Below are 21,235 nucleotides of genomic sequence, written 5' to 3' on the forward strand. Positions count from 1 at the left end.
TAGTGAGGAGGATCTTGGGTTGTGGTTCAGATGTAGAGCGCTCTCCTAGCATGCATGAGGTATTGTGTCCACCAACAACTAAAAAGTAATGTTTTTTTAAAAAAAGAAAATATTGAGGGTATGGGGAAATGAGGAAAGATTTTTTTTACCAAATAGAAAATAAAACAATATAGTCTGGGTATAACAGATCAATCAAGGCTCAGGAATGTCCCCTAGGACATAAATAGAATCTTTGTATTTGCATTTACAAATCATTGAAGAAAGGCTATAAGTTAGATCATATAGGGACAATTGCTTAAATATTTGGAGAAAATAAATGTACAGTTGATATACCTAAAACATTCCACTTGAGTTAAAAAACTGAAACCTTGCAGGGCCGGGTTGTAGCTAAGTGGTTGAGCGCTTGCCTCGCATGTGTGAGCTGAATTCGATCCTCAGCACCACATTAAAAAAATAAATAAATAAAATAAAGATATTGTGTCCATCTACAACTAAAAAAATATTTTTAAAAAAATCTGGAACCTTGGAAGGTCTAGAGGAAAGTATAAATGAAAGGGGAGCGTGGGAGGAATAGATGAACTCTAGATAAAGGCAGAAGGGTGGGAAGGGAAGGGAGGGAGCATGGCGTTAGAAATGATGGTGGAATGTGATGAACATTATTATCCAAAGTACATGTATGAAGACATGAATTGGTGTGAATGTACTTTGTATATACAAATGTACAGAGATATGAAAAATTGTGTTCTGTTTGTTTAATAAGAATTGTAATGTATCCCACTGCCATATATAAATAAAAAAATTAATAAAAAATATTAACTGATCTCAAAGTAGGAGAGGTTTTTTGGGGTTTTTTTGTTTGTTTGTTTTTTTAAGCATTGAAGAAGAGACCTCTGTAAACTGGAGGCTATGTTCTTCAGTCTATAGTGAAAGAAATTCAAGGTGAAAAATCATTCAAGGAGTCAGAATCAGAAACAAAGGTACACTAAGGTTATTATTGAAATTTGATACTATCTTATAGTTGAAACCTCCAAGAAAACCAACTGTCAGACAATTAAAATGAATGACAAAGTTAGCTAGAAGCCATCTATGGAGTATCTAGGGGAAAATGCTAACAAAAAGCTTTATAAATTGTTTTTGAAAAGAATATATTTACGTAACTGAGGTGATATTCTTATTGTATTGTCAAAATAGTTTAATACATGCCTACAGAGTATAGAAAATTTTAATACTGTTTTAAAGGTACTTTACATTTTTATATAATTTCTAGTATCTATGTATGTGATACCCTGCTGATGTTTGTTATTGTGCTTTATATGATACTTTAGGGAAACCAGAAGTTAAATGTCACAAATGCTTTCTTGTTTTCTAAAAGAATTAATAACTATATTTACTAATTCATCTGTTAATTTCTTTTTTTCATGTGCAACAGGTCGGTACTCCTGTCTTCGTACCAGGGAAAACTCATGTGCTGCTTCATCGAATGAGTGGAAAAGGACTGGCTGCCAATTATTTCTTTCCAAGACAACCATGCATTTTTGGTGATAAGATGGTCTCTGTACAAATAACTCTGAATAATACTTCTGATCGAAAGATAGAAAATATCCACATAGGGGAAAAAAAACTTCCTGTAGGCATGCAAATGCATGTTTTTCATCCAATAGGTAAATATTAATTCTTGTTTAAAATTATATTTGATAACTTTTCATTTTTAAAGTAAATATTTTTAGTAAAAAAAAGTAAAATAAATTATTTTATTAACTATTAGCATTAGGGTCCCCCCCGCCGTTTTGGGACATGGTGCTGGGGATCAAACCAGGGCCTGGTGCATACTAGGCAAGTGCCCTATTATTGAGTTATATCCCAGCCCTGTTTTCCCTTTTTAAACTATATTTATCATAGAAGAGAAATATATTTCTTTGCCCTTAGTGAATCAGGTCCCAGCAATAGTAATACCCACAGTGATGAAAGGATGGATCTGCAGAATCAAAATTGCCATCCCTCTTTACCTATCTGAGTCACCTTCTACCACCTCTCCTCCTGATCAGCATCATTCCCTCCATGATTTTAGGTGTCTTATTGTGCATTAAAAGCAAGAAAATCAGTTTGACTTTTTGAATATAATTTCTCCCATATCTCAGAGACCCTTTCCTGTTTCCTTTCATATACCATAAATTGAAAAATGAAGGGAGCAGAAATGGAGAGGCTATTCACTCTGCTGCTCGTCTTCCTGTCCATGTATAGAATATAGAACAGCACATAGTATAGCATTGCATTTATCCACAACATGTTTTTAAATATTTTTAGCCTGTTGTCTCCATTTATAAACAAGATACTTTTATATTTGAAAAGCATAAGAGGAATCTCACTCTCTTGGAAGACAGCATAGATACAACAGTTTTGGTCCTTGGTTGCTGCATGCAACAGCCAGCTGGTGCTGAGCAGCAGCCGTCCTCAAAAGCAGATGTGCTTTCCAGGTTGCCCCAGTGACCAGCTGAGCATCAGCGGCCACTAGTTATCCCCTTGTGGTTTTTTAAGTATTTTGCCAAAAATATACCCTTAAAAATTCAATTTAATTGTATGTCTTTGAGTTTGAAATGGTGGAATATTTAGAATGCCTAACTCTGCTCTATTTTTTGTTAAGTAGAAACAGTCCTAAAGTGTTGTTGGGGGAAGCCTCAGGCAAAATCTCAGTTGAAGTGATACAAGATTGTGTCATTGAATCCTTGAAAAGTTAATATCAGCTCCTTTTTATAACAGTTTAGGTGAGCAATGCCCTTTGGCCAGTATGAACTCAAATTTTATAATTGTATCTTCATTACTCATTATTTTCCATAACTATTCCATTTTTCTTCATCTGAGCTCTGGTATTGCTAAATTCTTTCCTATAATTTTTATGAGTCATTTCGTAAAGTCATTTTTTTGTTTATGTTATATTTTTCACAAAGGAATAAAACAATTCCTAATGGATAAGTCCTGGTAGACTTTTGTAAGCAAAAAACAGAAGAGTTAAAGTAAGTTGATTTCAGAATACACTTAATGCCATTTTAAAACATGTTGACAAATTAAGACACAATTTAAAGAATACAGATATCCTAACTTTTATAGAAGCATTGTGAAGTTAGTATATTGCCAAGGAATTATAGAATATACCAATTTGTGACCTTTTTATGCTTTTCTTCCCTAGTTTAGTTTTAGAAGTGTCAAACAGCTGATATATGAATTGTCTGAAGGTTGAAAATGTTATCCAAAGGTTAAAACAGTAGAACAGTATTAATGTTTCCTTGGGATGGCATAATGAGTTGATGAGTTGACCTTTTATTGGCCTATGTAGAATAGAAGAAATAAATATAATAAATTTCATAGTATGACCTTAACACAGAAATAAAATATGAATACACACACACACACACCATTGTCTTAGTAACAGTTATAAGCTTTTCTTTTCCATTATTAGGAAAATTTGTGTGACTGTAATGTTTCCTTCATTTTGTTGGCATTTGTTGAATGAATACTTTTTTAAGACAGAGAGTTCTTTCCTGTGTAGTTTTTATTTGTGTATAATACCACCTAGACTTTATTGCCAACAGATTACAGAAGAATTACAGAGTATGATATACCTAAATTAGTGCCCCCAAAACTCTTAAGAATGCAACAAAAAACAAATGTTGTGTATGAAATAAGGGAGGCACGGTGTTTCATCATGAAGCATGTATGCACATGTTAAAAGATCAGCAGGTTTCTTGTTTATCACTGCTCAGCCTTCTTTTTGTCTGTAATATATGATGGCTTCTTTTAGATCTTACCCTGCCTGTAGCATGAAACTGGATTTCTTGCAAGAATAGTAAGAAAAATGTAGCATTTTTCCCAATGAGACCAAGTATATTGGAGATTAACCAAGAATAGCCTTAGTCCATTGGTGCTATATTCAGTGATTTTATATTAAAAGTTGACAAATTTGCATTCAGTGAAGATTTCACTAGTTACTATACAACTGTCACATCATAGTAGGTGACATCCTATGTGATTTCATGTTTCATTATGAACGGTGTGATACATAGTGTTTTGCAGCCATTTTTACCCAGCCATCTGAAATATATAGTGGCAATCCAGAAGCACTAACCAAATACAGTCATCTAATTGGGTAAGCTTTCCCATTTTAGTAGGCTCCAAATATTATAAAAATCCATTATATGAATAATTTTATGCTGATCATTTTGCTCTTGAAGCGTTCATATAATAAAACATGCCATTGATCATGAACTGTCCTCCAGAATTAGCATGGTACTAAACTCACAGTTAATTATCTTAAGACTGAAGACAGTATCAAACAGTGTCAAAGAGCTCTCAACATGGCATTTTGAGAGCTGTCACTTTGTCAAATGAAATACAAGAATACATGATGTAGAAAGATCTAAATCATGAATGCTATCTTGTTTTAGAGATGAGGACGTTTGCTACCAATGTGCTGTCAGACACAAACAAGACCAAACCCTGGTAACATAACGTAGAGGAAGTATGAAGAATCCACTAAAGAATAACCTTAGGACTGACAATGTAGCTTAGAGGTAGAATGCTTGTTTTGCAAGTTTGAGGCCCATTCTGTCTCTAGCATGAGCGGGGGGAGTAGCCTTGAGCAATGAGACTGACAGAGATATGAACAACGGATAAATGACAGCACATAGCTCTTGGAGACATGGAAATATCAGGAAGAGACGGGTTTGTGAAACAAATAGATGTAATGTGATACATATTTTTTTAACCCTACAGATAAAGCCCATTTGCCAAAAATTTAGGCAGCAAATCTGATACTTGAGTAGCAAACTGGCAAATGTTAGGTTTATAAGCAATCAAAAAACAAACCAAAATCCAGCAAACCAACATACATATCACTGAGCAAACCAATAATATTTTTAAATCACTGTCAAACAAGTGTCTTCTTAGCATACCTAGTCTTCAATGAGTCTATGAGGTATAAACACAATTTTTAATACATCAGGCTTATTGGATTATTCTTTTGTTCCATCTGCACCATCATCTCTGTCCATGATTAGTATTAAATGGAAGACATATTTACCAACAAGCCTGGGATCATCACAGTCTACTGAATTTGACAAGTTGTATACAGAATAGATAAAGCTAAATATGAGATTATCACACAATATGGCTAAAGCCATATGAAGACTCCGAGAAAAGCAGAAATCAAAAGTGGATGGTTTCTATTTAAATACATGTATTATATACATAAATATAGATATTAAAGCTGCTCCCAATTAGTCTAAGGTTTAGCCTGGAATGATAAGCAGAATGGAATTTTTATTGTTGTCTTATGTTTTATTATTGTGAACTGAAAAAAATATATATATTTGGTGTAGTTATTTCCCATACTTTAGGTTAGTTGAAACTTCAGATACTCCATTTGTATAAAATGATATTTTATTATCTGTTTTGTCAATATAATGAAACCTGCCATTGAATTTTCTTTCAGTAATTTTTTGAATAATGCAATTAGACTTGTTTTCATTTCAAATAATGCCAGTCTCTTGGCTAATTTCTGAATGCATCTTAATTTCTTTCAACTTTCCTTTTATTTGCATTTTTAAACTTTCTGATTGTTTTTCAATTGAAAATTGGGAACATTGTTTAAAATTTACTTTTTACGTCTAGAACAAACATTCTATAGTTTTAAGTGCATAATTGTTTTATTGGTACATATTAATTATACAGAATAGTGGGTCCCATAGTGGCATAAATGCATAATCTTAATAATCTCCAAAAGTCCACTATGGCTGTTTCAAACAGGAACACTTTGATTTCCTTCTCACTTTCAGTGCCTATAATGACAATTTGATAAAACATGAAATTTCTCAGGAAGTGACGTGCTTCTGAAACAAATAAATGTAATATGTGAATTGGAGGATGTGCAGAATTAAGTTATGAAAAGAAAAATACCTTCAAGCAGAATAGTGAGGTTATAATTTCCTTTAATATTCTTTCTTTGAAATTTTTTTATAAGACATCATTAAATTTCACTATTTTAACCAAATTACATAACATTACATAAACATTCAGTATTTAGTTTGCCTCTTTTTCACATCCCTGTTTTCATGTCTAAATTATCTTATTTCCTAGACTCTCTGGAGCCTGAGGGATCCATTACTGTTTCAATGGGTATTGACTTTTGTGATTCTACACAGACTGCCAGTTTCCAGTTGTGGTAAGTTCAATTGTTCTTCTGTTTTTTATATTACCTGTAAAGGATAGCAGATCCAAAGCTAGCTTTCAACAGATTTTTTTCTGTGAGACTGAAAACATTTAAACAAATGTGTTTTTTCTTTGACGTTGTTTTTCTTTGTCATGGAGTAGTTGAACAAATTGTGTGCAGTATGGGTTAAAGATAACCATTATTTCTTACACACCTAACCATTATAGTCTGCCATATATGTCATTGAAATTCATGCTTTGTTAGAGAAAGAAGCTACTACTAAATAATATTTTTTACTTATTTTGATCCTATAGTTTTGGAAAAGTCAAGAGAAATTTAAATTTTAATGATATTATTGCATAGGCAGAGAAGTTACCTTTTGAGACAGTGTGTCATTTTGAAATATATTGAGCTTCTTAGTTAGGGATTTATTGATTCTAAACCCATATATTTTCTCCTTTTTACACTAATTTTTAAACTGTTTTTGATAAAAATCAAACAGAAGAACAGTTGGCAAAATTTCCATAGCTGAATACTTTTCAAAATAGTTTTTTCAGATTAGATTTTATTGTTGTTATTGTTTTCATATAATGTTTTATACATTTCTGATGAAATTCAGACTTCATTAGCAAATTAGTACAATGCTGTTATATACATACATCTTTGAGAATTATCTTTGGATTTCTTTATTTTATGTTTCTGTGATATAGGATAGGATTTATTATTTTGTTTTGAGTTGAAGTTGCTTTGTTTTTATCCTAGAAAGAACTGAGATGTTTTATTTATCAGAATTTTAGTCAGCTTGGAAAAGAATTTGTTATTGAAAATCTCCAAGTTTAAGACAAAGACATTTTAAAATAAATTCATAGATTAAATATATGAAACCTTCATTTTCACATACCTTTTCAATTTATCAGTAATTCAGGCCTAGTGTTATACCTTTTATTGCAGAGACCCTGCAGTGATGAATATAAGCATTGTAGCATAACACATTGATTTTATGCAGATCATCACCTTTATGTTTTGGGAGGTCTGCTATATTAGTGATATATAAAAACTGATTACTTTTCCCAACATTGCCTAGTAATTGTTTATTATTTTTCTATTAGACAAACAACACAGATCAATATTACTGAACACCAGACTATGAGTAACATCACTCTAAATAGATTTGCCTCCAACACCAGAGGTATATTCATTTTAATGATTTGGACAATGTGAGCTCAATGACAAAGCTCATGTACCAAGTTAGACCAAAATTAAAAACTAAAAAAATTCCTTTATCTTATTAATTTATACAAAGAAACTTTTGATTTCTATATAATCAGGTAGGTTCTTATTTTTCAGTATTTTTATTATAAACTCTTTCATTGTAGTCTGATAGACAGGATATACATTTTTGTTTTACACAATATTTTGTCTTACATAATTAAGACTCTTTATAAATAAGTATGCAGAGAGTGTTTGACTTTTAGTTCAGGGAGTATATGTGAGTAATTTTTCTCAGTTTCTCTTAATTTTAGGAAAATGATAAATTTATTTTCTATATAAAATATCCTTAGCTTTTAGAAGCTCTTACATTAATATGTTTTTTGACTGTGAAAGTATAAATTAGTTATTTTTTTATAAATTAAAAATTAAAATAAATTTTTAATAATAAAATTTATTCTAGATTTTATTAAGCACAAAAGCATGCTAGATCAAAAATAATTTTTTGTGTGTTCCAAAAAGAGCACTTTGTCTTGCATCAAATGTAATTGATCCTGAAGCAGTGTAATCACAATTACTCACTTTCTTAATTGGCCTGCCCAAAATCAGAAAATGGAAACCGATCGACAGTGTTTAAATCAATAGCTTCATAGTAGTGCTAGTGGGGGTAGGGAGATAGTGGTAATGGGTAGATCAATTGGTCTTAGGTGCCAATCACTGACTGTGCCTTTTGCATAGTAAATAGCACTTTTTGTTTAGTGATGTGCTGTATTAGTCTTGGTAGTTCAATAAAAAGAAAAAAGGCAAGAAAGGCTGATATTGAATTTTTTCCTTGAAATACATTATACGAATCAATACATAAAATTATGGGTAATAAGAGCATATTTGATAAGAAGCCTTCAAAAATGTTGAGAACATGGACTTTCAGGTACTCGTCTATTTACAAGAGTAAAATGATCCTACTTTACTCTAGATTATTTTTTTTATCATTATGGTTATTCATTCAGGTAGAGAAAACTATTATTTATAGTTATATAGTTTTATGGATACTTGATAAGCATTAATGTCTCCTTTGTTTTGCATTTTAAGTGGTCATCAAATTAAATTCTAGATTAAATTTATGAGATTGAAAATGCATATAATAGACATAAATATATCTCTCCAAAAGCCAACACAATATATAAACAGTTCCCCATCCTTGTGATTAGCAGATATGATATGTTAACTAGTATGAGAAATAATATAGGATGGCTTAAATTAGAGGACTGAGCATTTGCATTCACTCTTTTGTTCAAAAATCAATTAAAAATACAGAAAAACATATTTTTGAAGGAGAAAAGAGAACTAAAAAATAACAGAGTATTAATAGCTAATGAAAAATTGTGAAGAATTATTGACAGAAAGCAAATGGGAAAAAGAAAATAAAAACAGGACAAAACATTCATGGGAGTAAACCACTATAATGGTAAGAACATATATGTCAAAATATCAAGCACAAAGTGACTCAGTGAAAAAGAAAATTTAGGGGTCTTAAAGTAGTCAAGAGAAAATTAAAGACCTACTTTCAACCCTCAGTTCCCCAAAATTACCACTAGTATCAGACAATATGCACATTTAATTTAGGGCCTAAAAATGGCACTGTAAAGAAAATGAACAGCTTGCCTGGTGGGGAAGGATTTCTGGTGTAGATATGGAGACCTAAGAGAGCAGCAGCAAGGTTTTAGTGTGTGAAGGAGGCAGGGATCTTCAGAGTTGAAATGAAATGCAGTTCTGTTGAAGCAGGTTATATTCTCAAATCTTCTACCACTAAATTAAATCCAATCTTAATGTTTGTTGGGGAGCAGGGAGGAATAATCTTTTCCTACTTGCTTCCCTCCTTCGTGTCCATTTAACTGATCAGTATTTCATGCACTTGAAAAATACTCTATTCACTCCCCACCCTGGGAAGAGACTAGATTCTATAGTAATAGTAGACTGATATTTGTCAGTGACTTGCAGTGTGCTCGGCACTGTTCTCAACGCTTGTTATTATATGTCAATTTGTCTAATTTAATTCTAAAAGTGGTATTACCACACCCCCATTTTACAGGTGAGTAAACTGAGGCACAAAAAGATTAAGAAATTGACCTAAAATTTCATAGCTAATAGGTAGTAGAATTTCCTCGTGTGTTAAATAAGTTCATTGCATATGTCATTGGACAGTTTAGTATGACCAAACCTTTGAAAGAGAAGGTTCAAGATGAATACAAAGAGATACTGACTGTGAAGGCAGAAAATAATTTTAAAAAGTGAAAAGGTTTCTCTAAAAATCATAATATGTAGTTCAAGAGAACACTAAATTCAAAAAGCAAGAACATACTTCTTGCCATGAAAAATAAACAATTAGAAATTTTTAAAAGCATTCTTGGCAATTTAAAAATATAATGTCAAAAGAAATCTAGTACATACATAATAGAGTAGATACAGCTGAATACTGATTTTGCATTCTGGAAGAGAGAGTCTAGGAAATCAATTGTAATAGAAAGCAAAAAGACAAAGAGATGGCAAATAACAAAGATTAAAAGGATCAATTCATCTGATAAGGAGAACTGGAAGGAAGAAAAAAGAAACAATTAAAAAGAAATAAATTATAGAAGAACATTTTCTCAAGCAAAAGAAACCACAGACTTTCAGCTTAAAGGGGGCCACTCAAGGCCAAATAGGATGATTGTGAAAGACTATCGAAAAGACTCCATCCTATTGAAGTTTTTGATAAGGAGAAAACTACCCTAATGTCTTCCAGGGTATAGAATAAAGCAGCTCTCCTAAGAAGGAACAAGGAGAATGGAATAAGATTTCTCATCAGTACTCTTGTCAGTTCTGGAAGCCACAAGGAAAAGGACATGACCTTTAAAAATTTGAGGATAGCAAATAGACATTTTTCAGACAAGCAAAGATTCTATCAGTTTACCACCTACAAACCCTTTGTGTAAAGATTGCTTAAAGAAATATTGTAGTAGAAGGGTTTTTTTTAATCTTAGAAAAAGACAATAAAAGAACACAGTGGGTCAGGAATTCTACCTGTAAGAATAGTTGTTGACACAAAAATATGAAAAATAAATATTAATTGCAAACTGGAACCAAAATCTCAACAAGGCCAAGGGTGAGAAGGAATGATGGTTTCCCAATGCTGGTCATGCTCAGCAAGAGGATCGGCTAATGGCAGAAATAAATTTAGATATGGTTCAAAATATTAAGTATAACCACTGAAATAATCAAAATATGATGTATGATAATTTCCAATCAACTAAATGGAGGGAGAAAAGGAATTAAATTGATAAGTTTAACTAAATTGGAGAGGGGGAAAGGCATTATAAATAGAAAACTAAATAAAATATCTGGCAGGTACCATAAAAAACACACACACACATATTCAAGTTTTCTCAATTCATGTCAGTGAGTTAAATTCCACTTATATCAAACAAGTAAAAAATAGAATTCAGCAATTCTGCTTGTAAGAACCCTGCCTAAAAGAGAATAACACAGAATAGTTGAAAATAGAAAGATAAAATATATGTGTGTTTATCAAATAGATGTGCTAAAATTAGAAAGAAATAATTAAAATATTCCCTGTTCATTGCAATACACCAAGAAAATATAAGTTATAAACCTTTAAACTACTTAGCTTCCTAACTTATAAAGCAGAATCTAATATAAATATTAAGAGAAATTGACAGAAGCATGGTCATGGTATATGTTCAACACACATATTAGAAATTGACAAACCACAGAGAAAGAATAGATTGGCCAGCACACAGACAGACAGTGGTAGATACAAAATTTTAATAATTTAGTTATCGATTTTTATCTAGGATGTTTGTGTTTACAAAGAATTCCTTGTTTGCTGAGTTATGGGGAAAAACATTTTAAAAAGCACTTATAGATCATACAAAATTGTACACACACACACACACACACACACACGTCAAAGAAATCCAGTATATACATAATAGAATGAATCATTAAAGAGAAGATATAGCCTCTGGGGTTGTGGCTTAGTGGTAGAGTGCTTGCCTAGCACATGTTAGGCACTGGGTTCAATCCTCAGTACCATATAAAAATAAATGAAATAAAGGTATTGTGTCTATCTGCAACTAAAAATATATACATATATTTTTAAAAAAGAGTAGACACCAAGATTTAAAAGGAGAAAGGCAACAAAAATAAATCTTGATTACAAAATAATGCTGTGGGAACTGGGGTTGTGGCTCAATGGTAGAGCACTTGCCTAGCATGTGTGAGGCACTGGGTTCAAGTCTTAGCACCATATATAAATAAATAAAATAAAGATCTATTGACAACTAAAAAAATTTTAAAAAATTTTTTTAAATGTTGTGTATAATTCTATGACAAAAATTACAATATTTAGATAAAACTAATGATTTCTTAGAAAACTATAAATTAGGAATAAAGCAAAGAGAATCTGTACCATTTAAACTTTTCTAGATATGAAAGAAAAAAGAAGAAAATTATCCCATGTCAATTTGTAAGTCTGTGTTCCCAATTTTAAAACCCAAAAGAATAACACATAAATGTGCATATCTTGGGTTGGTGAACTTAAATGATGTTTGAACCATACACGTTGAGCCATGACCACATGAACTATATGAAGCATCCTCTTTTAAGTTGCAAAAGCAGAACAGGGATATCTACTCTCAAAACTGTATTTCACACTATAATGGAAGTTCTAGTGAATACTGAAAGATAAGTACAAGTAGTATTAATCCCACAAGGGGAGAGACAAAATTATAATATTTATTCAATATAATTATTAACTAGTCTTAGAACTCATTTAAATAAAATAAATGAGTTTTATTTTATTTTTTTAATGTTTTGTAGTTGTAGATGGACAAAATGCCTTTATTTTACTTGTTTATTATTATGTGGTACTGAGGATCGAACCCAGTGCCTCACACATGCTAGGCAAGTGCTTTGCCACCAAGCTACAGTCCCAGCCCCTGAACTAATGAGTGAAACAATAAAACAATAAGTTGGTACAGTGGGGCGTGTGGTACATGCCTGTAATCCCAGCAGCTTGGGAGGCTGAGGCAGGAGGATCAAAGCCAGCCTCAGCAATGGTGAGATACTAAGCAAATCAGTGAGACCCTGTCTATAAATAAAATACAAAATAGGGCTGGGGATGTGGCTCTGTGGTCGAGTGCCCCTGAGTTCAATTTCCAGTACCTAAAAAATAATAATAATAATTTTTTTTAAAAAAGTTGATACAAAACCTATGTGGAGGTTGAGGAGAACCCTGAAACTTCTCTAAAAGCTATAAAAGCAGATATAAATAAAATGTAAAGAAATAGAAATAAAATAAGAAATATACTATGGTCTTAAATGGGACAAAGTCTTCTCCCTCAAGTTAATTATTAAATTTCTTACAATCCTAGGCTAAATTCTAGTAGGCCTTTTCAAGAAACTTGAAGAACAATATTTCTGGGCTGGAGGTCTCCTTAGTGGCAGAGTACTTGCCTAGTATGCTCACTCCCCAGCAGCGCAAAAAAAAAGCAGAGGGTGAATGGCAGAAAGAAAGAGAGGTCTTTTGCTATGATAATTTTAAATATTCCTTAAGGCCACAAGAATATTTTCATTGATACTGTTAGTACTGGTACAGTGAAGCAAAATAGAGAATTTAGAAATTTTGTTTATCATTTCAGGTCAGTGGGAAAAAATTAGATCTTAAAGTAACTGGCATGAGGGCTGTTGTTACTGGGAAAAATTGAAGGTAGCTTCCTCCTACAGATTACTGCAAAATAATTTCCAGATGGATTTATGATTTAATCATTAAAACTTACAAGTGCGGACTGAGGATATAGTTCTGTGGTAGAGCACTTGCCTGGCATGTATACCCTGGGTTCCATCCCCAGCATTAAAAAAAAAACTGTAAAGGTGTTTAAATACAATATAGATAAATATTCTCATACTCTTTGGGGGGCAGAAGTCTTGGGTAAGTTATAATAACCAGAAAATATAAAGAAAAATGACTCACAGATGCTGCTATTAATAATTTAAGGACTAGGGGCACCATTGGTGGTAGAGTGCTTGTCCAGCATGCACAAGGCACTTAGTTCAAGCCCCGGCACTGAAGAAAACATTTAAACTTTTCTACAGAAAATAAAAGATGCCACAAATAGGATAGTGAGAAAACACTGTATCATATTTACATATTTACACTGTATCATATTTAATGTATAAAAATTTAATAACCAAAATATAAGGGACTGTCACAATCACTGAAAAGGAATCCAATAGAAAAGTAGAAAAAATGGTAAGAGCAAGGAACTTACAAAAAAATAAATGTAAATGACAAATAAACTTAAAAAGATGTTTAGTGCCAGCATGTTGTTGCACACTGGTAATCCTGGTGGCTCGGGAGAATGTGAGTTCAAAGCCAGCCTCAGCAACTTAGTGAGACCTTGTCTCAAAATAAATTAAAAAAAAAAAAAAGAATGGGGCTGGGATTGTGGCTCAGCGGGAGAGCGCTCGCTTAGCATGGGCAGGACCCGGGTTCGATTCTCAGCACCACATAAAAATAAAGGCATTGTGTTGTGTCCATCTACAAAAAAAAAAGATTCATTCTCTCTCTCTCTCTCTCTCTCTCTCTCTCTCTCCTCTCTCTCTCTCTCTCTCTCTCTCTCTCTCTCTCTCTCTCTCTTCTCTCTCTCTCTCTCTCAAAAAAAAAAAAAAAAAAAAAAAAAGAATGGTCTGGGGATGTAGCTCAGTGGTTAAGCGCCCCTGGGTTCAATCCCAGGTACGTCGCCCCCTCCACCAAAAAAAAGATATTTAGTGTCACTAATATTCAGGAAAATAAAAATTAAAACATTTCAGTCATCAGATTGGCAAAATTTCAAAATAATTTAGCATCTAGTATTGACAAGGGAGATGGAGAAAAACACTCTTGTAGACACTGTGACTTTAAATTGACACCACCTTATTGGGGCAATTTGGCAGTTATCTATCAAAACTCTAAATATTTATCATTTTCAATTTACCAGTTTCATTTTTAGATTATCAAGCCTAGAGACATATTTGCCCTTGTACAGAAAAGGCTCTATTCAAGGATATTGTTTGTAATAGGGGAAAATAACAATGATAATCAGTAGGGGAATGCTTAAACAATGATACATTCCTATTGTTATATTTTGATGCACTATACTGGGTATTTTATTTCATTTAGTACTTAAAACTGACCTGTAAAGTAAGGGTCACTGTGCTCACTTCATAGATGAGGAAACTTGAGTTGCTATTTATCTTACCTAAAAAAGTTACCATTTGAATCCTAAGAGTCTGAAATGAGATGCTAGGCAGTACACCTATATTTCACAAATACGCAGGTATCTCACATTAAACTACTATGTCATCTGATCCTACATAGATAGGCTATTTATAGCCATCTTAATAATAGTACTTCATTGACCTGGTAACCTAATTCTAATATATTTATATCTATCATTAGTCATTTTCACCATTTCCTATCCATGTTGAGATATATATGTATAAATGGAGATATCTATTTCTTCCATGTTTAAAAGAGATATTTAAAAAAAAGGAAAAGAAGAGCTATAAGGAGAGAAAGAAACCAAAAAGAAGGCAAAATGATTAAGAAAAAAAAAAGGAGGTGTATAGAAAACTAGAGAACATACTAGAATACTTATATAAATGAAAATAGTTTCCCCTAATAAAGAGAAAACATTCCATCTTACTTCATTATAAACCAAACTTTACGTAGAAAAGAGACTGACTTAGAAAGGATGTTATGTACTAGTTATATTAGATTTTTGCATTCCGGTATATCTGAGAAAAATCCAGTTGTAGTGGCGTAACCAAATAGGGGTTTTAATATCCTCCTAGAACAAGAAGTACAGAGCCCTGCAGTTCAGAGCTGGTCAGGTAGCTCCACAGTGTCTTCAGAGTATAAGGTCTTCTATCTTCTTTTTCATGTGCTAATTTTGTTAACATGTACTGGTCACATTCAGGGTCACTTGATGGCTGCTGCACTTCCATGACTTCCACTTTGAAGAACATCAGTGGATCCAGCAGTTTGAAGCTGAAATTTTATACTTCGCACTAAATAAGTTTATAATTTATCATTTATACATACCCACACTCACACACATATAGTTCATGTAGATATATATATGTATCCATCTACTCCTCCACAGCCTTTGTGTGTTTCTTGTACGTGACTTAGCCTTCTACTCCATCAGGCGGGGTCTCATCCTTCAAGCATCCTACCTCTCTACTCCTCCCTGTCTTCAACACTCCTCTGCTGTTTATAAAGCAGTTTACTTCTCCATTCAGGAACAACTCCCTCACCTAGCTCTTGTGCTTTTCATCCCAACCTCTTCACTACTAAGGACTTGCTCTGTGTTCCTTTGTTTCTTCCCATTCACTGTTTTTCCCTCTGACTTTAAACATGCTGAGGTTTCTTTAAGCATTTTTTACCAGTTCATCCTCAGGAGATGTCTACTGTTTTTTCTCACTTCTTCCACTCCCAACTGCATATCCACTTCTTCCCAGCTGCATTCTTCCCCAACCTGATCTGCTTTGCTTAAGGTCAGCATTTATACTTGCTTCTTTTTCAGCCTCATTTAATTTGTCTCCCTGCAATATTTGGCACACTCCTTTTTTCCCTGTTCACTTTTTCCTGGTCTCCTTTGCAGGTTGCTCTTCCACTTTTACTTAAATGCAGATCTTCCCCAGGTTGCACTTTTACCTTTTTCTCCACGTATCCTCTTTCTCTGTGGGATCTCTCTACTTGTAAGGCTTCATCTCTTCCCTATACCATTCTTACTCCTTCCAAACTTATATGTTCTGCCTGACCTCTGTCCTAATTCTTGATTTGTATTCTTAATTATCTTCTGGATCTCTCTTTCTGGGTTACTCATTAGTACTTAGAATATAATATGGTAATATAATGTGGTTAAAATATAACATTGTTAGATTTCTTCTCTTTAACATATTGCATCCACCCTGTTGTTCACATTAGAAGGTTAAAAGTCTCTTCCTGCCATCCATCACCTGGTCGAATATGCATGGGCTTTGAGTCAGATATATCTCGTCTCAAACCTTGGCATTGCCACTTACTCAGTGTGTGACCTTGCTTGAGTTTTAGTTTCTCTTCAGTTTCATTATTAATAAATTTGGGTAAAGGAAGCTGCCTCTTTAATCATTGATAGGGTTTATCAAAGTAAAATACACACTAAAAAGCCCTGCTTCCTCTAAGTTAGACTCCTAACCAATCTACCTGCCTTTGGTTTCTCCTTTACTCCACCCTACATTTGTCACCAGTTTCTGAAATACAAATGGAATCAGTTACTTTCCAAAGACTCTACCAGTTATTCCCATTGCTTCGAGTTGCTTCAAGAAACACTGAAACACCTTTGTCTTAGTCATATGGGTAAAGTATTCATGTATTTAATCATATAAATCAGTTCTCTTTAGAGAACTGGACAGAATTTCAAGACTATAGCCATGAACTGGGGCATTTCTGCTCCCAGAAATGAATGGTCGGTCATACTGTGTATGATGCTCCTTACAGTGTTCCACCAGTCTTCATCTGTTGACACACCAGGCTGCTACCATTGCCAGAATGACCCTGTCTCTCCTCTTGGAAACAGCCTTGTCCTCACTCCTGCAGAATGAACCAGACCCTGTTCCATGGACTATACTCCACATGTGCCTCTCTATTTTAGCACCTGCCACTTCATCATAAACAGATTCTTTCCCTCCCAAACACTTGTGAGTTTTAAGGGCCAATCTCACTTACATTTAAATCCCCAGATATTGATTCACTCGGTGCATAGGATCAGATTTCTATTCATTAAATATTTGCTGAGTTAATAAATAAACAGATTTTATCGGTTTGCCTTAGACTGTCCATATATGAAAAATACAAGGCAACTTTTAAGAATAATAGAATAAAATTAAAGTGCATTTTGTTATTTCTTCATACTAAATTATTTGTCCATACCTTACCCTTGAGTAAAATCTCAAGTAAATTCTCAAATGTTTGTTGTGCCTTATCCATAATATGCAGCTCCCTGTTTACCTTCCCACAGATCATAGGATCAATTCTAACCTGAAAGTCTGTGAGACTTCAAGGAAAACTTTTGCTTTCCAGATAAAAAGGAATTATTTGGTTGGCTCCTTTATTTACCACTTTTTCATCATTTCCTCCTTCTATTGAAATGTAAAAGTGGTACCTGGAGAAACCACAGCCATCTGGACCCACGAGAAAAAGCAACTTTCTGTGGAATGAGAAGCTAGAGAAATCTTGAGTCCCTAAATGTTTCTTTCAGCCACTTAATGAGCCTTTGGCTGGAAACTCCAAGACTACTTGTATTCTAAATGATAAATACCTGTTTCTCAAGAACCTTATTTGCAGCAATAAATTCATCAACCTAACTTGGGGCTGGGGTTGTGGCTCAGTGGCAGAGCACTTGCCTAGCATGTGTGAGGTACTGGGTTCAATCCTCATCACCACATATAAATAAATAAAAAATAAAGGTACATCAACAACTAAAAAAAATTATACCACTTTTAGTAATTTTTATTAATGTAATATCTTGAGATTTAAGGGAAATAAATGTACTTAGTGTGGTTTTTCTGTCTGATACTAAAAAAAACAGGTTGACTTTCTTAAATTCTTCATATTCTGTCGTTTAAAATGGTAAGATTTATATGTTGATCAATAATATCAATAGAAAACACTATTAGAAATAAGAAAATTTTTTAAATTAAGAAAGCCAGTTTGCAGATGAACACTTACCTAAATTCAGCATGGTCACTCCATTTTATTCTTTTTAAAAAACTGATCTAATTTTTTAAAAGAGAACTTAAACTGTTGAAGACTAAGGCATTTCATCTTTTACACTCTCAAGTGTACAATGTAGTGTGTATATACTTTAGTAAATATATAGGAAGTATATATATTAAATGTATAATATAGTACGTCTCTATAAGCTGCATGAAGTGTTCCTCTACTGATAGTGGTTTTATACACACACACACACATATACCCTTGCTGCTGTTTTTAAAGTTCTGCTCCAAGTTGGGGGTATCCTCAATTGAAAAATATGTGCTTAGCATGCTCAAGGCCCTAGGTTCAGTCCTCAACACCATAAATAAATAAATAAATAAATGTTCTATGTCAAGTGATATAATTTACTATAAGCATGCAGTTTGGTGTTTAAAAAAGTTGATTAATAGATGTATTTCTCTGCAAACAATATTTTTGAGAAAAATTTCAAGGCTTTTTAGCTGTAATGTTTAAGCCAAATATACTTAAAATGCTGGCATATGCTTTAATTGCATCTTTTTGCATAATATTAATAGGTATATTTATTTATTAATCATTTAATCAGCTTTAATTGTTTTTTTTTTTTTCTTAGCACCAAGGATGATTGCTTCAATGTTAGTATTCAGCCACCTATTGGAGAACTGCTTTTACCTGTGACCATGTCAGAAAAAGATTTTAAGAAAGAGCAAGGTAAGAGATACTACAGTTTACTAGAAATTTATGTGCCAAACAGAATGTATGTTTTTCTGATGTCTCGAAAATTTTCATGCACACATTGCCATTAACAGATGTCAGCATACAATCTTCCTGTTTTTGTTAATGCTTTCCACTTATAAAATGACCTTAAAAGTTTATGTTTGTTTATATTCCTGGAATACTTGAAAATTGATTAATATTAGTCTTTAAAATAATAAATTGACGCTTAATCAGGTTTTGAATTGTGAGACTTGCAGTTCATCAACCAGATAGTATACTACTATATTTTTTATATTAATGAAAATGCCAGGAACTGGGGTCTTACTAATATCCTACCACTATAAATCTTTCTGTTTTATTATTATTATTATAGAACTATCTTTCATGTCCTACTAACGTACTTTTCCTACACACACAGAGTTCCTTACCCTTCAAAATAAAGTCCTGATTATAGTATTAAAAGACTTCTGTTTTCCTTTGACCTAATTCTATCTTAAAGAAATGTGTTGTTTAAATAAATCAGAACTAAAGCATTTTTAAATATATACCTACAAAGAAAATATGTTTGGTAGAATGCAAATATTAACAGCCTGTATGTTGCCCAAAGTCAAACATACCTTCCAATAAAAATGAGGGGCTATTTTATGTATATATGAAAATGAAAAAATAACACTGATTTTAGGTGTTTATTTAAGGATATCATTTATAAAACTAGGGCATATTTAAGTGCTGTATAATCAGCAATTTTTAAAACTTTACGTGAGTCTAGGCCATTTTCCCCCCTCTGGTGGATGTTATCATACAAAGACCCCTTCATTTTGAGATCATTAAATCAAACCATCAGGCTTCCAAAAAGTACGAAGTGCCCACAAATACCCACACCTACGGAACAGCGCTTGCTTCCTGGCACTACCTTATTGTAGTGCTGAAGATTTATTTTACTCCAAGCCTTTGCAATCCACAATGCCAAAAAAGACCTGTTGTGGAGGAACCCTACCAAGAAAATATCAGACAAGCCTATAAATTTATAGTAGTCTTTTTTCTTCAGACCTTATTTATAAGTGATAAGAAGAATGATTAAATCCAACTATAATTTGTTTTCTCGGAAGTTCATTGTTGCTATAGAAAGAAAATTATCTTTGTGATTTTATTTTTCCAATGACAAATTGAATTGATTCTTATATTTGCTATTCTTACCCTTTGCTGGCTAAAGCCTGCCTCTCTGCTTTACATCTGCTCAGCAAACCAAGGTGAGTGGCACGCAAGCGGCTGAATAAGGCTTTGGCACATTTATTGTTAAGGGGATATTCTGTTTTTGAGAAGTGCAGCTAAGTATATCTAAAACAGCAGATTATCTCATACCCTTTCACTCCCTCAGCTTTTGTTTAGAATACTTGATATTTCGATCAAATTTTTTGTGCTCTGCTGTGACTGAGGGATTTTTCGCTGACTAGCCATACAGAACCGTAAGTGCGTGAGAGGTGCACTTGGAGAATAGCTGCGGCCCTCTGTGGACTTGTTGCCAAAATTCCTTTTTCTTCTGCCATTTTACTTCTATGGTTGTTGATTATTTGTCTGAATAAATCTGGCAGCTGTTTGCTATGTTTAATAGAGCAGAAAGACTACTCTGAATAAAGCTATTTGAAAATTTGTTTATATGAAGTATTTGTAAATCCTTGCAGGTCTCTTGGCACTTCTGTATCATTCTTTCTGTCTTCCTGAATTCATTCTTTGATGTGGGACTTGATGCTGGCAAATTTACCACAGGTTTAGAGTCTTTTCAAGAGCATCTTTTTAGTCATAGATTTCAGCAGGTTTGGTAATGGAGGTCTCAATTCTCAACTTTACACATGTATTTGTTTGTTAAACTATTCGAGGAAGAGGGCTTAGCTTATTTCACAAAAGATACCTAGAAATAACTCACTAATGGAAAATCCTACATCAAAATAAAAATCAGTTTCCTCACATTTTATCAGTGCAATGCTCTGGAAGGTAACAATGTGAATAAATTTAAGAAGTATGTGTTATTACATGCTAGTTTTAACCTATTTTCTGCTTTAAATAAAATGAAATTACATAATTAATATCTCATTTAACACAGCATATATTTTAAGACTCAAGAAATACATTAAATGTATTAATTAACAAGTAACAGAAAAAAATATATAAATAAGAACATGGGGAACATGGTTCTATTTTTATTCTAAAGATGTACCAGAAAGTGTGAAATATTAAATAAAAGTGGTTCTACCGGGTTACCACATTGGATTAATATTTTTAAAACA

At 33.0% G+C, this 21,235-nt stretch overlaps 1 protein-coding gene across 2 annotated transcripts in view; it reads left to right on the forward strand.

The window, feature by feature from the left end:
• The window catches only part of Ap3b1 (adaptor related protein complex 3 subunit beta 1), a 256,304-nt gene that overhangs the window by 220,386 nt on the left and 14,683 nt on the right, over positions 1–21,235 (forward strand). For both annotated transcript variants that reach the window (XM_027927647.3, XM_071612471.1), the window contains exons 23-25: positions 1,430–1,661; positions 6,130–6,214; positions 18,847–18,944. In XM_027927647.3, the coding sequence (XP_027783448.1) occupies positions 1,430–1,661; positions 6,130–6,214; positions 18,847–18,944 (415 nt within the window). The remainder of the gene's footprint in view (positions 1–1,429; positions 1,662–6,129; positions 6,215–18,846; positions 18,945–21,235) is intronic.

This window comes from Marmota flaviventris, chromosome 5, assembly GCF_047511675.1.
Source record: "Marmota flaviventris isolate mMarFla1 chromosome 5, mMarFla1.hap1, whole genome shotgun sequence".
Taxonomy (NCBI): Eukaryota; Metazoa; Chordata; class Mammalia; order Rodentia; family Sciuridae; genus Marmota; species Marmota flaviventris.